The 16,007-nt window shown below is 44.5% G+C and overlaps 1 protein-coding gene across 1 annotated transcript in view; it reads left to right on the top strand.

Annotated features, from left to right (window-relative positions):
* NTRK2 (neurotrophic receptor tyrosine kinase 2) overlaps window positions 1–16,007 on the top strand; it is a 177,160-nt gene that overhangs the window by 96,040 nt on the left and 65,113 nt on the right. The window contains exon 7 of the mRNA XM_066614976.1: window positions 584–772. Coding sequence (XP_066471073.1) covers window positions 584–772 — 189 coding nt within the window. The remainder of the gene's footprint in view (window positions 1–583; window positions 773–16,007) is intronic.

The following is a 16,007-nucleotide window of genomic DNA, read 5'->3' as shown; positions in this document are numbered from 1 at the left end:
GGAGTGCATTTTAGTGACTTCTTGTACTATGGGAGACAGGGAGTAACAGGAAGTACATTTGCCTCTTGTATCCTGTTCTTCGCCTTCCCAGGTTCTGTTCTCCTGTCTCTTGTGACCTTCTCCTTCCCAGATCTGAAAAACAACCCCTCACTCCTGCCCTTTCCTTACTGCAGCAATTCTGAAAAGCTATGGGGGCAAGATGGCAACAGTGTCTGTGTCAGCCCAATCCTGGCTGCTGTTTGCTGTTAAAGCATCAGACCTGATGTAATTGGCCCTCTGTGGAAAGTGGACAACATGGCTGGTTTATAGAACCAAGTGAAACTGCATTCGTTCCCTGGGTCACCTCACTAAGGGCTGAGTCAGCTGGTGGGACTTTTAATGCTGTGTGGGTGACACCTCTGGGTAACACAGTTCACCCTGCAATTCATTTGGTAGATGTACTGCCTTGGTGCTGCAGAAGGTAAGATGCTGGAGCTTGACCCTTGGAGTAAGCAGTATTTACATTGTGATGAGTGCCAAGCTGATGGCAGAGGGAGGGGAAAACTATGTCAAGTTACAGGGGAATCTTTGTTTCTAACTTTAGGTCCTTCTTCAGTTATCAGCAATGACGACGATTCAGCAAGTCCCCTCCACCACATCTCTAATGGGAGTAACACACCGTCTTCTTCTGAGGGTGGCCCAGATGCAGTAATAATTGGAATGACCAAGATTCCTGTGATTGAAAATCCTCAGTATTTTGGGATCACAAACAGTCAACTCAAGCCTGACACATGTAAGTACAGATTTATATGTTCCTATTAATGGTTTTGTTTTTTTCTTTCTCAGATTATGTGCTAGAGCTAAGTAGAGGTGCTTGTGTGCTTTTTGAGATGGGCAATGTAGGGACAAGCTGGCTATCAATGCCTTCTTCAGGTCAGATTGAAAGTAAAAATGTGGTACAAATATAGTATTTCAAGTAAGTGTCAATGATTGTTAGATCTGTCAAACACTGAAGATCAAATACTTTAAATGCATTATTTCAGGTAAGTTTAGGGATATTTGTGTGGATTAAATTAACAATTTGTCTCATAAGCCATAGTGATATTTTCATTGATTTCCACTGACAAAGGCTGGATCAACACATGCAGCAGAATGAAGTGGTAGAGTGATGAGGTGGTAGGATGGACTGTGCCACTTCAAGTTACAGGTAGAAGAATCACATTTTTAATGCTCCCCTATGTAAGGAAAAACTCTCTGAAAGTATTGCACTAGCAAAGAGAGGGATGAACTAGAACCTTTCTCCCTGATATGTTAGTTTTCTCCTTGCAGGAAGTGGTTTATGTGGAGGAGTATTCAAAAATGATACCTGCAGCCTGAATTGGTACAATCCATTCTACCACCTCCCAATTCTACCACCCTCATTCTGCTGCATGTATAGACCAGGTCTGAGTATATTCCAAAGATGAATTTTGGGCCATTGTATTCAGATCCCAAAAGCAAAGCTTGATTTGGTCACAAAAGGTAAGGCAGTAATTGTATGACGTGGCTACATGCAATTTATGGCCAAAGTCATTTTTGTCTGGCAGTTCTGTAGCATTGTTTCCCTTAAAAATAAAAATTAAAATAGTGGTGGCCTTTCCCCCCCAAAACCGACATGTTTGCTTCTATGGCAAGCTTAGGACCAAACTATATCTTTGAAGTGTTATTAGCTCTGATGAGATTCATAAAGTTTAGTCAATAGCAATCAGGCTGGAAGAAAAGTTGCACAAGAAGATCTAGAAAATTCTCCCATTGATGTTCAGCTTTCTTAGGTAACTAGAAGTTGTTTGGGAACTGTTCAGAGGTCAGGACTGCGGTGGTGGGATACAGTACAGTAAAGGCACCTATGACCTTCACCATGACTTTGATCTGCATGGGACCCTGATCAAGCTGCTGTTAGCTAAAGGAAAACTAAATCTGTCTGAGCAAACATATTTTAAACATCTTCTGCAGTTTGGTCCTTAGCATGCCAATAACGTGCTTGTTCCATAGAGTCCAACAGAGAATCTAAATAAAATTTAAAATAGTGGTAATTGAACTATAAAAGACTTGGAACTTGAGTTCCATCTCTAAAATCCTTAAAAATTTATATTAAGAAATGATTCAGAATGGTCTCACTCCACAGTTAAGACTGTCATTCTACACACACTTCACAGAAGGAAGTTCCATTGAATTTAATGGACCTCCCTTCTGTGTAGACATAAATAAGATTATGCTGTAAATGTGCACAGAATTTCTGTACGTATTCAGACCATATACAGGGGGCCCCCTATATCTTTGGATTCCATATCCGTGGATTCACTTATCCATGGATCAGGTCTGTGGGCCTCCCCCATGCACAACCCCCTCCAGAGGCAAAGGGAGCTCCGTTCCCCTCACCTTCAGAGGGTCTGTTGAGCCCAGTAGAGGCTGCGGAGTTCTGTCCGCAACCTCTGGCTCAGATTGAGCCTGACAGTGTAAAAACACTACTTCTGGTTTCTCCATGACACTAGGTGGTGTTTTTAATGCCTTATAAGGCATTAGGAGGCCTGGGAAAGCCCTCTGGGGAAACCCTCACAGAGAAACCGGAAGTAGAGGACCCTCCAGAGGCAAGAAGCGCAGAGCTCTCCTTGGCTCTGGAGGATGGGGAGAGGCGTTTGCCTGTATCCACAGTTTCATTTAACCACAGGGAATTCCGAAATAGAACCCCTGTGGATACGGAGGCGTGCCTGTATGCAGTATTTTTAAGCTGACTCTCTTTTTAATATCCCTGCATATTTATCTCATGTGTGGTACAATGTTTCATTTTCACGTTTGCACATTGCTGGACTCCATACCTTAGGCTGATCTTGCCCATGAGAGTTTGTGTCAGAGGAGTAGCAAAACCAGCAGAGTCCTGTGGAACCTGAAAGAAGACTTAAAGTTATTGTAGCATATGCTTTTGTGGAGTAAACTTCATCAAGACTATGGAAGGCACCCATCTCTACCACATGATTCTACCTGTTCACTTTGGTCATCTGCTAAGGCCCTCCTCCATGTTCCTCTGCCTTTGAATATCTGATTGGTGGGGACACGTGACAGAGGCTCTTTTGGTTGCAGCATTCAGGTTATGGAACTCCATCCATTGGGGGGACACCTGGACCACACATGGATGGCTTTTTAGTGCCAGACAAAATTGTTTCTATTTCATCAGACATTCGATGTACATTAACCGTTGGCTTCCATTTTTGATCTTACTACTGAGTATGTCACTGTTTTGGTTTTAGATTGTTATTTCTATTGTTCTTTTGTCTTGTTAATCACAATCACAATCGACCTTTATTAGGCATAAAACTTAACAGTTGCCTGAGTGGCTTACAAGAGAAGTTGTATTCAAGCAGGTCATCAAAACAGAAATAGCTGTAGATTAAATAGGATTTCCCTCCATTTTACGTTTGGTTAAAATCTCATATAAAAATCCGCCATTGTTTTTACCATTTTCCCATTTGTAAGTAATATCTGTAGTTTCAAATCATCGTGACAGTTGGAATGATTGGTAAAAAACAGGTCCAAATGCATAGATCTGGACTTCTTGTATGGAGAAGTCTGGAGTAGTATGGGCAGTGGAGCACTGTGTGGGTCAGAGACTCCCTGTATCCCAGCTCACAGGGACATGTCAATTGCTGTTGCGTGGTTTTACTAAATTTCAGATCCAGTTCCCAGAGAAGGGAACACATTACATCTGGCGAGAGTGAAAACACGATGAAGTAAAGGATTATCTAAAATATATAAAAATCTAGAACACTGGCCAGGAGGGGGGGAAATCTGAAAAAACAAAGGTGACTGTGTTTTGTTTGCGTCAGCAAGGAGTCCCTGGTATTAAATATTTCTCAATCTAGAAATAATGATCTTTCTAGCCCGTATCAAAGAATCATTACCCACCAGGTCCGGTTGGCAACCTTCAGTCTCAAAAGACCATGGTATAAGCCTACAGCACCTGGTATTCCCAAGCAGTCTCCCATTCAAGTACTAACCAGGCCTGACCCTGCTTAGCTTCCAAGATCAGACAAGATCAGAGATGTGCAGGGTAACAGTTGCTGCTATTACCACCAGGTCCACTGGTATACCAATCGATTGTAGCTTACTAAAAAGGCAAATATAGCCCGAGTAAGTCCAAGAATCAGAAAGCAAGTCCTGAATCAGTGAGTTATTCCCCCTGTTAAAACAGATACTTAACCAAAAACTAATAAATCTGCACCAGGCTATACATTCAAGTCTTTGTAGACCTGCTTCTAAGCAAAGTGCAGTGTAAGGGACACAATGGGGTAAACCAAAAGTCTTATAAAGAAAAATTGAGAGTAATCTTTCCATTTCCATATTGAAAGAGGTAATCCAGATTGGTATCCCATAAAATAATTGGGCCACAACTTTGGCTTTGAAGATACACAGGGCTGCAGGAATATAGGAATTTCCCCTTGCATAGAAAAAACGTGAGATACCCTGTAGGGATAATGTAGCTGATTTGAGAGCGACTATGCACTGCGGAACCCAGGATAAACTATGATAGAAGGTCAAGCCCAAATGTTTAAAGGTTTTGACCTGTTGAATAGCCTTGCCATTGTCTTGTTAGTTTAATAATTTTATGTTGGTTTTATACATCAAATTTGGTCTTTTTGTGACCAAAGGGCAGGATATAAATGACTATAAATAAAATTTGTTTATTGTATCAGTTGGAAACCCATCAGTCTTATGAGTAACCAACTCAACAATAGACAGGGCTGTCCTGTGTCACTCTCTGAGGCTGAGGCAAAGTGAGCCACTGGTGCCACCTCCCCTTGAATTTGTACACTCACCCCTTACCACCAGCTCCTCCTCTTTCTACTACAGAGCCAATTAGAAAAGCAAAAAGAAGAAAGGAGAGGAGTGGTGGCTGGAATATTCATTCATTCTGCTTTCCTTGTCCTGCTTTTTAAAATTAGCCTAGTAGTGGTTGGGGAGGTGGCAAGGTGGAAGATCTGGCTGGTGACTGACTGATGCAGTGAGTGGGCATACCCATGCCAGTCTGCTGCTCCACTGACCACTTCACCTGACCTCATTAGCCAGCTCTCCCTGGGTACAGGTAGATGCCATTTTTCATGCATCTGATAAGTGGACTCTAGTCCACCTGTTTTGGTCTTTAAGGTGCTACGTTAACCCTTGAGGATAAGTAGGGGAGACCTCTCTGTATTTTCAAGGTAGCCAGCTAATTGACAATTGCAGTTATTAGTTAGCAAGGCTTGTAGCTGAGGCATGGAAAAGCAATTTTTGGCATGAGATCATTGAGTGTAAAAGCATTACTATGTGAACAGCAAGAGTTCACCTTGGTATGACCTACAATTTCCAATCATCACTATTAGAAATCAGGCCATTATATTGCCATGAAGTACTCTGTAGATGTTGGGAAGGATGGCAAGGAGATGAGATGGGTCCAAGAAAATATTATCTTGGACCCAGCCATACTGTTAAAAATCCTATAAGATCTATAAGACCATCCCCAGGGCTGTATTATTCATAAGGCTAACTAGGTTGAAGTCTCCAGACCCCACAAAGACAAGGGGTCAGTCACTTCTTTTGCTGAGGCACTGCCACCTCCACCCGAGGGCTCTAGTTGTTAAAGGCACTTTGCACCCTGCACCGTAGCAATATGTGTACATAAATAATAAAAAATTATTCTCTCCAAAATATCACAGTATTGAGATTATAGCCCCAAAATGTGCTTTCCTGCAGAATTATTGCACAATACAAAAATAAACTTGTGAATAGAATAGACCTTGTGATTAAAATAGACACTCAAAATGGATGTAAGGCTATGTACTGCAGTCTAGTACCTACTGTACAAGGGGCAGGCTTTCAGCTGTAGTGGGGTGAAAGATTGAAGTGCCGGAAGTTGGCCCAAAATAGCCTAGGGGCCCGGCCATGGGTTAATACAGCCCTGATCATCCCTATGCCACAGTTATCTACAGTGGTGCCTCGCATAACGAAATTAATCCGTTCCGCGAGTCCTTTCGTTATGCGTGTTTTTCGTTTTGCGAAGCGCGTTTCCCCATAGGAATGCATTGAAATTTAATTAATGTGTTCCTATGGGCAAGAAAAGTCAGAACAAAGTCAAATTTGGTTTACAAAGTGTTTATTAAGTGCTCTTTAAAGGCATACATCTTGTACAGAGGATTTCAAAAATTTCAAGCACAAAACTTCAACTTTTTAAACATGACAGAAAAACATTTAAAAATCAGCAAACATGAGGCAGGACCATCTGACTTGAGGCTCAACACTGAAACTGAACAGAAACAGTCACAGACAGTCCTTGGACTGTGCAAAACTCTTCAGAAAGTACATTTTTAAGGCATGTAAACAGGGACATCATACAGAAACCAATACAGAAACTTTTTAAAATCACCAAAGGACTCTCTAAGGCTCTAGGGGACACTTGTACACAAACATTTTAAGGTGACCAAGTGAGGCTGAAGTGTCTCAACCTACAGGATCAGTCTTTTAAGTCAGGAAACTGGAGGCAGACAGAACTGTCTCCACATCACAGCAGCAGTCTTTTACGTTCCCAGAGCTGCGGAGGGTCTCTCAGGGGATGGCACGAACGCTGGTCAACTGGGAGAAGGTGCAGTAGAGTAGGCAGGGACACTGGCAAACGTGGAGAAGGCGCAGTAAGGTGATGGTAAGGCCACACCTGGAGTATTGTGTCCAGTTCTGGTTGCCGCATCTCAAAAAAGACATAGTGGAAATGGAAAAGGTGCAAAAGAGAGCGACTAAGATGATTACGGGGCTGGGGCACCTTCCTTATGAGGAAAGGCTACGGCGTTTGGGCCTCTTCAGCCTAGAAAAGAGACGCTTGAGGGGGGACATGATTGAGACATACAAAATTATGCAGGGGATGGACAGAGTGGATAGGAAGATGCTCTTTACACTCTCACATAGCAGCAGAACCAGGGGACATCCACTAAAATTGAGTGTTGGGCGGGTTAGGACAGACAAAAGAAAATATTTCTTTACTCAGCGTGTGGTCGGTCTGTGGAACTCCTTGCCACAGGATGTGGTGCTGGCGTCTAGCCTAGACGCCTTTAAAAGGGGATTGGACGAGTTTCTGGAGGAAAAATCCATTATGGGGTACAAGCCATGATGTGTATGCGCAACCTCCTGATTTTAGAAATGGGTTATGTCAGAATGCCAGATGTAGGGGAAGGCACCAGGATGAGGTCTCTTGTTATCTGGTGTGCTCCCTGGGGCATTTGGTGGGCTGCTGTGAGATACAGGAAGCTGGACTAGATGGGCCTATGGCCTGATCCAGTGGGGCTGTTCTTATGTTCTTATGTTCTTAGTAGAGTAGGCAGGGACACTGGCAAATTGGGAACGGTCTCAGGCTGTCTAGCTAGGACAGAAGCAGTTTGCAGTTAGCCAAAGACAACCTGGAGACAGACCCCTCTGTCCCCCAAGTCTCAGCATCACTGCTCTAACTTAACTTAACTTAACAACTTGGACAATGCTGGCAAACTGGGAGAAGGCGCAGTAGAGTCGGCAGGGACACTGGCAAACTGGCAACGTTCTCAGGCTGGCTAGCTAGGACAGAAGCAGTTTGCAGTTAGCCAAAGACAACCTGGAGACAGACCCCTCTGTCCCCCAAGTCTCAGCATCACTGCTCTAACTTACCTTAACTTAACAACTTGGACAACTGGGAGAAGGCTTCAAGGCTTGACTTCAAGGCTTCTAGGAGGATGAGGAGGAGGAAGAAGGCAACTGGGCACCACTGGTAGAAGCAGCAGGTTCCTCTTCCACTCTTTGCTTCTTCATGAAGAACCTCTCCATGGTCTGCTGCTTCAGCCGCCTTTTCAGCACCCCTCTGAAAGAGGACATGATCCTTCTATCAAACATGTTCGCAAGGTCATGTGCCAGAGCCTTGTCTGGGTGGTGCCGCTGTGCATAAGTCTGCATGTTTTGCCACTGTTGGCAGATGTCCTTCAGTTCCGTGGAGGACAGCTGTTCCTCACTTGACGATTCTTCCTCTTCCAAAGAGGCCTGCTCCTGCGTAGCCTCTGCCTGCAGTTCGACCATCTCCTGGGTGAACAGCTCCTGGTCGTGGTCCTCCACCAGCTCGCAGATGTCCTCCTCTGTGACCTCGAGGCCCATGGTCCTCCCCAAGGAAACAATGTCCTCCAGCACTGTTGACTCTGGTGCAGGCGCAGAAGCATCAGAGTCGCTTGTTGCCACACACTCTGGCCACAGGTTGCGCCAAGCGGAATTCAGATTTCTCTGGCTGATCCTGTCCCAGGCCTTGGTGCTCATCTTCACGCAGCTGACGATGTCGAAGTGGTCTCTCCAGAATTCACGCAGGGTGAGGTTGGTGCAATCGGTCACCTCGAAGCAGTGCCTGAAAAGCTCCTTGGTGTAGAGTTTTTTGAAATTGGCGATGACCTGCTGATCCATTGGCTGGAGTAGTGGGGTGGTGTTAGGCGGCAGGAACATGATGTTTATGAAGCGGAAGTCCTCTAACAAGTCTTCCTCAAGGCCTGGAGGATGAGCAGGAGCATTGTTCATAAGAAGCACGGCCTTCAGCGGCAGGTCGTTGTCCAGCAGGTACTGCTTGACAGCAGGGCCAAAAGCCAGATTGACCCACTCCACAAACAGGATGCGTGTGACCCAAGCCTTAGCGTTGGATCGCCACAACATGCTCAGCCGGTCTTTGTTGACCTTGTGCTTCCTGAAGGCCCGTGGGTTCTCGGAGTGGTACACCAGCAGGGGCTTTATCTTCAGGTCCCCGCTGGCGTTGGCACAGAAGAGGAGGGTCAGACGGTCCTTCATGGGCTTGTGGCCAGGCAGCTTGGTCTCCTCTTGAGTGAGGAAGGTCCTTTTGGGCATCCTCTTCCAAAACAGCCCGGTCTCATCGCAGTTGAAGACCTGCTGTGGAAGGTAGCCCTGTGTAGTCACGACCTCCAGGAACTCCGAGGCAAAGTCCTCAGCCGCAGGAACATCAGAACTTGCAGCCTCTCCATGCCTGACCACGCTGTGGATTCCAGATCTGGTTTTGAATCTTTCAAACCAGCCTCTGCTTGCCTTGAAGACTTCTGGCTCGGCTGAGGTTCCTGGCTCTTGCTGTACGAGGTCTGCGTGCAAGGCCTTGGCCTTCTCACAAATGGCAGCCTCAGTCACTGTGTCCCCTGCACGCTGCTTCTCTTCCATCCAGATGAGCAGCAACTTCTCCACCTCCTCCAGAACAGCTGGCCGGTTCTTCATGATCCTGGTGACTCCCTTGGCTGCATCTGTCGCAAGGATCTTCTCCCTCATCTTCAGGATGGTCCCGATGGTGAATGGATTCCTCCCATACTCCCTGGCGAGGTCTGTCACTCGCATGCCTCCGTCGTGCTTCTGGATAATCTCCTTCTTCTTTTCTAGCGTCATCTTTGTCCTCTTCCCGGCCTCTGCAGGAGCAGCCTTCTTGGGACCCATGTCAGCAGTTGCTATGTTCGCAAAAACAAAAGGCAGTGCTTCACATCCGCTTCACGCACACCTTCCCATCCCTGGCCAAACCTGCCCGGGACAAAAAAGTGGCATAACACCCACCCACCCCCCAACACAGGAGAACAAATGCACATGGTGAAGCTACGCTCCCTACCTGGCCAAACCTGCCCGGGACAAAAAAGTGGCATAACACCCACCCACCCCCAACACAGGAGAACAAATGCACATGGTGAAGCTATGCTCCCTACCTTTCCACGGCTTGAGATGTCCCTGTGAAGAAGCTCCTTAAATCCTGGTCTGGAAAAATGGTTGCAAATGAGTTCCACAGATTCCCCAAACTGCTGGAAAAACTCCCCTAACCTCCCCAAAACAGCAGGCCAAAACTGGCCAACTGGCCAGCTGGCCCCCCAAAACGTACCTCAAACGCTGGCCACCACTTCCCAAAAGTTATGAAAAGTTCAAAGAAACTTACCTTAACTGCTGGTAGTAGGTTCCCCAAGGAGTTGGTGAACTGCTCAGAACTGCTCAGAACAGTTGACCAAAGACAGGGTTCGCCCACAGCACAGGCCACAGTTGCTCCTGGAAGTCAACCCTGGAACTGCACGTGGAGAAGTGAGCCCAGGCTGCATTGGGGAGGCTTTTTAAACCTCCAGGCACAATGCATCCTGGGTATTAACGGTTGTGTGATTTAAAACAAACCAGGACAATAAAAAAAAAAATTCGTTATGCGAAGCTTAAGTCATAAAAATTCATTGTGCGAGTTACCAAACTTCACACACCGCTTTCATTTTTCGCTGCGCGGGGCATTCGTTATGCGAGGTACCACTGTACTTTGGTATGTCTGTTTTGAAATTTAAACTTTAAATTTTAAAGAAAGTTGTCATATAACCTTAACCCTTTCATCTTGCATTGGTGCCATGACATTATATAAAGTTAGTGCTTTGCTTTCTTCCATGAAATTACTGACTGTTAATGTTAAGAAGCTGAAGCAGGAGGGGGAAGTGACATGAGGAAAATGTTTCACACATATACTCAGCAGCTAACAGGGAAGGTGACTGGGGGAAATAGTGCCTAGTGGTTAGTGCTCACACACTCCTTGCTATCCACTTTTCTTTTTTACTGGGTCAGCAGCTGAACAGTGAGGGAAACTGGTAGTTCTGTCCAATGCTACCATACAAGGTTAAAGAGACCAGGTGGGGAGGACACGGGTGGGGGGACCTTCCAGGAGATCACAGAATCTCAGGGGCTCTTATTTAAAATCAAATTGAAGTAGTGTCCACAAGCTGTCAGACATGCCAACCCACTGCATTACCTGTGAATATGGATTAGGCAGACAAAGTATCCAAATATAACTAGTTTATTTTTTAAAAATCCCAAAGAAAAAGAATTTTTAAAAATTGGGAAAATGTCATGTAGAAAAAAGAACATGCAGGCTAAACTTGACTGAATAGATGCACAAAAAACGGCTTAATCAAATTGGATATAATAACCAGTAATGACCAACAAAGGGAGTTGGAAAGCTACTCAAAACTCCCAACACACCCTTAAACCAGTGAGGTTTGCAGGCTACCTTGGAATCAAAAGAGAAAATCAAACAAATCACCTGCCTAAACATCTAGCTAGAAATACAACTAGAAATACATACATTGTCCCAGGAATCATGGTCCCTGCACTTACTGGAGAGTACCTGGGTGTGTTTTCTGTGAACCATCACTAGATTTCATGGTAGACCTGGTGTTCCAGCAGTGCAGCATGCTTTATAGCAGTAACAAAAAGCAATGTGCCTTTCCACACAGTCAGAAAAGCCCTGGTGTGAGCCAGCAAGGAGGGGCAGGTGGGGGAAAAACAGGGTGGGGAGGGGGAGGAATGGAGCAGAGACCAGGGTGGGGAGAGGTATGTGTCAATAATAATAATAATAATAATAATAATAATAATACAGGTATTTATATACCGCCTTTCTTGGTTGTCAGATTTCTCCTCAGACTTTAATTCAAGGAGGTTTACATAGGCAGGCTGTACTAAATCCTAATAGGGATTTTTACAATTGAAGAAGATTCTGTCTTTCAAGCACCACAACATTTCAGATGGATCTTTCATGATCTGGTATCACATTCTGGCCTCCATTTTCCTCCCACACAGGCTGATAGCTGCCAAAGAGCAGGTGGAATAACTCAGCATAACTCAGCTAGGCTTGTCAGCTGCTTCAAGGTCACGGTGCCGGTGGCCTCGAACTGGCGACCTTCAGATGTTATCTTCAGGCAAACGGAGGCTCTACCCTCTAGACCAGACCTCCTGCCCTCCAGAACAGGAAGCGGGTGGTATCTGTGGCAGCAGTGCTGCCTATGTCCTATCCCCTTCCTAGCCTTGATCTGCCTTTTTGAGTCCACTCAGACTTGCGCCAGCAAAATCACTGGCACAGGTCCAAGTAGACACATTTGGACGGTGAGGGACAGTGGAAAAAGGAACAAATGTTCCCTCCAGGACTGTCCCCCCACAGGATACAGTATGCACTCTGTGGCGCAACTGCATTGGCAGGATAGTGGTGGTGATGGTTAGATATGATTGGGCTGTTAGTAGCCTAGGTTTAATGATGTCATAGGGTTACCTGACTGGAATAGTGAAACTATTCCATACCCTGTATCTAGACAGACAAGTTTGGCTGCCCAATTGGAAGGCACATGCCAATCTCAGTAGGGGGTTTAGCTACTCCTGAAATGAAGGACTCTAATCCACATCAGCACGTGGCCATCTGGCAATGTTGTTTCAAAGAGGACAAAGGCTGCTGCAGGAGAATGTCCCAGCAGCTTTTAGGCCACTGATTCAGCACAGAAGCTTCTGGGCACTTGAAAGTGTCCCAAAATAAGGAAAAATAGGCAAAAAATAGGGAACAAAGAGGTATTCATCACATTAGCCAAAGAATATTCATAAATTTAATTATTAGGCAATAGTACTGTAGTAGTAAAACACACCTGATGATCATCCAGTTGAACCGATCACACTGGTGAACGATCCCTTATTAAGCTCAATCTCAGTTATTCTAACAATAAAACTGTATCTTGCACTGCAGAAGATGATGCTTCCAACCAGATATACCAATCAATCGGAACTGAAGAAGTGCCTTTCTGGCTATTAACATTGACCCTGAACATGCAAGGAAGGCACTTTGAATGCATTCCTTTGAATAAAAACAAACTTTACACTTCCTTCAATGTGCTTGCCATAATGTTCATGGATGTTTTGTATTAAGTATTGGGAGTAATACTTGTGTTAAGTAATGGTAAACTTGATAGTCACATTAAACCATTTCTGCCCAACATTGCATAAACGCAGCAGGGACCAAATGTGTACATCTGTGGGCCAGGCAAAAATCAGTTAAATAGGATGAAGTAGTGAGAGTCTGTCAGTGGGTAACATTTCAGCTAGTGCTTGTGCTGTTGGGAGCTCCTTCTGGGAACAAACATTGTCTCTGAGAACAAAAAGAGTGTTCTTCTCATACAAGGGGTCCCTGTGCAAGCGTAATGTTCCTTCTGTTCCCAGAAGGAGGTTTCCTCCTTGGAGAAAGCTCCCAAAAGCAGAAACAGTATTCAAAATGCTACCTAGTTACATCAATGTCCACCTGAAAAGTATGGCATTTCTCAGTACATGGTAAGGCTCTCTCCTTGCTTCCCATGTCTCTTTCTAACAATGCCAAGTGCATAGACTTCAGCATCTCAAGGTGGGGATGCACATCAAAGGAAAGAAGCAGGAAAGAGGGAGAGAAACTAGATTTTGAGGAAGCTGATGGAGGAAAAAAGAGATGAAGCAAGTTGCTGAGGGAGAGCTGGAGCCCTATTTTCCCTCCCCTCATGTGCAGCCACTCCAGTCCCACCTGTCAAATTGACAGGTCTTTAGCAAATTATGCGATAAAAACCACAACAAAAAGATTAGCATTCACTTTTATCTTCAAAAAACCATCATTTTCCTGTCACCTAACCAAAGCAAGCAAAAAGCAAAGAAGGGATAAAAGTGTGTAATTAAACTCTGAGGAAATGACAGAGGCTGAAAAGGGATTCTGATATTCAAGGACCACCTTGCTATCAGGAATGGCAGTTCTGGATCAGATTCACAGCCCATTCCTATCCCTGGTAGTGCCACCCAGCACCAAATTTGGAGCTCAGTGCCAGCCCTCAGGCTATAATCCTGTACACACTTACCTAGGAGTAAGTGCCATTGAATTCATTGGGCTGAGAGCCCAATCCTATGCATGTCTACTCAGAAGTAAGTTCCATTAGAGTCAGTGGGGCTTACTCCTAGGAAAATGTGGATAGGATTGGGCTGTCAGTATACATGCATAGGATTGTGCCATAAATGTCATTCTTGTCCCACATCCTGTTTCCAATTGTGGCTAGCCAGATTGGACAAAGTGTCTTTCATATTTTGGGGGGAAGGAAGTCCCATTCTTTCAAGCGAAGTCCTGATGTGGGAAAAGATGATGAATTGTCCACAATAATTTGGAGCTCTAAGCATTAAACTAATCCTGCTGCTGCATTTCTTTGTCCAACATGCAGTGGACAGAACAAAGGTAGAATTAAAACAAGATGGAGTTTGCAGAGATACCAGATAAATAGTGGGGAGAGGGTTCTCTTAAAACAGCAACAATAAACAACTCTGCTATTTATAGGGCATCTCTATGATTCTCTTATTGCTTTAATTTTCTTCCAAGTGGAAAGAACGATTCCATACATTGAAGTCTATAGCTAAAATTTGCTTTTTTGTATCTGCACTCAAGACACAGGTGAAATATATCTTACTGAGTCCTTACTGAGAGGACAAACATAGACCTGTAGTTTGATAGCCAAATACAGCACTTAGGGCTCTTCAGTCTAGAAAAGAGGTGTCTGAGGGGTGACATGAATGAATAAAAAATTATGCAGGGGATGGATAGAGTGAATAGAGAGATGCTCTTTTCCCTCTCACATAACACCAGAGCCAGGGGACATCCACTAAAATTGAGTGTTGGACAGTTAGGACAGACAAAAGAAAATATTTCTTTATCCAGTGTGTAATTAGTCTGTGGAACTTCTTGCCATAGGAAATGGTGATGGCATCTGGCCTAGATGCCTTTAAGAGGGGATTTCTGGACAAATTTCTGGAGAAAAAGTCCATCACAGGTTACAAGTTATGATAGGTATGTGCAAGCTCCTGATTTTAGAAGTAGGCTACCCCAGAATGCCAGATGTAGGACAGGCACCAGGATGCAGGTTGTGTCTTGTTGTCTTGTGTGCTCCATGAAGCATTTGGTCAGCCACTGTGAGATACAGGAAGCTGGACTAGATCGGCCCTTGGCCTGATCCAGCAGGGCTCTTCTTATGTTCTTATAAGAATAAGGAACTTCTGTGCACATTTCTAAACTGTCTGCCAGAAATATGAGGGTTTAAATAATTTACATGTGTGAAATGTCCCAGAGTTTTCCATGGAACTTGAAATTTGATCAGAATCAGCACACAGCTTGCCATATAGTTCATATCTAAGTGGCAATGGCTCATTCAACAGCACAAGTTAGGGGTACGAAATGCGCGAATTCAGTTATTTCAGTAGTGTTAAGTACACTAAGATTGGCATGCAGCAGCCGCTGTAATAAAATGAATTGAATCTCTGTTCAGTTTTGCGGAACACTTCTGGTGACATATATTAATGATTCTATAGCTCAAATTACAGAATCCTTCTTGCCATTATCATTGCTGCCACAGCAATCTGAATATGTCCAAGGACACTATATTAAAACCATTGCAGTTGGTCACGTGCAGTTGGCATGATTATACCCAATTCAGCATGAATATTCCTGTGCCTCAGGTTGCACATAACACATTCCATACATACTGACTGGTTTCTGTTTATGCCAGGGGTTCCCAAACTCTGAATTGCAGGCCACCAGTTGGCCAGCAGTGATACCCTGCAGGATGCCACAAATAGTAGTAGGAGGCTCAACCCAGCAGGCTGAGCTCCTCTGCATGGTTTTCACACTCTGGGAAGAGCCCTCCTGCAGGGGAGCAACATAGGGCCATAATATAGGGAAATATAACAAAACAAAATATACAGTACAAAGCAAATTTATTCAGGGTTGCATTTCCACTATAGTTTTGAACAATTTCCAATGCACTTCTATTACCCCAATGCATTTTGGAGACTAATTTTTTAAGTGTAGGCTCTCAAATATCTTAACAAACTGCATGCACCCAAATGCAGTGGGGGAATAGAAGTGCATTGAAAGTGAATTCAAACTGTAGTGGAATTGCAGCCCAGATCATCTCCATAAGCACCAACAAGTATTAGTATAGTTCAGACATGGGAAAGTGGAACTTGCCTTTTCAGACCAGTAGGTCTCACAGTTCAGATCACAGAATTCCCAGGCCCCAATAGTCAGCTCTACCCCTTCTTCAAGTTTAGTGTGTGTCTAGGACACATGGCCTTGGATCAAGCCTATGTGTGTTTTGGCATTGTTTGAAGGTGAATTTAACAGTATGGAGTACAAATATAAGTCTGGAGCA

Source organism: Tiliqua scincoides, chromosome 2, assembly GCF_035046505.1.
Source record: "Tiliqua scincoides isolate rTilSci1 chromosome 2, rTilSci1.hap2, whole genome shotgun sequence".
Taxonomy (NCBI): Eukaryota; Metazoa; Chordata; class Lepidosauria; order Squamata; family Scincidae; genus Tiliqua; species Tiliqua scincoides.
This window is presented reverse-complemented; position numbering and strand designations above follow the sequence as displayed.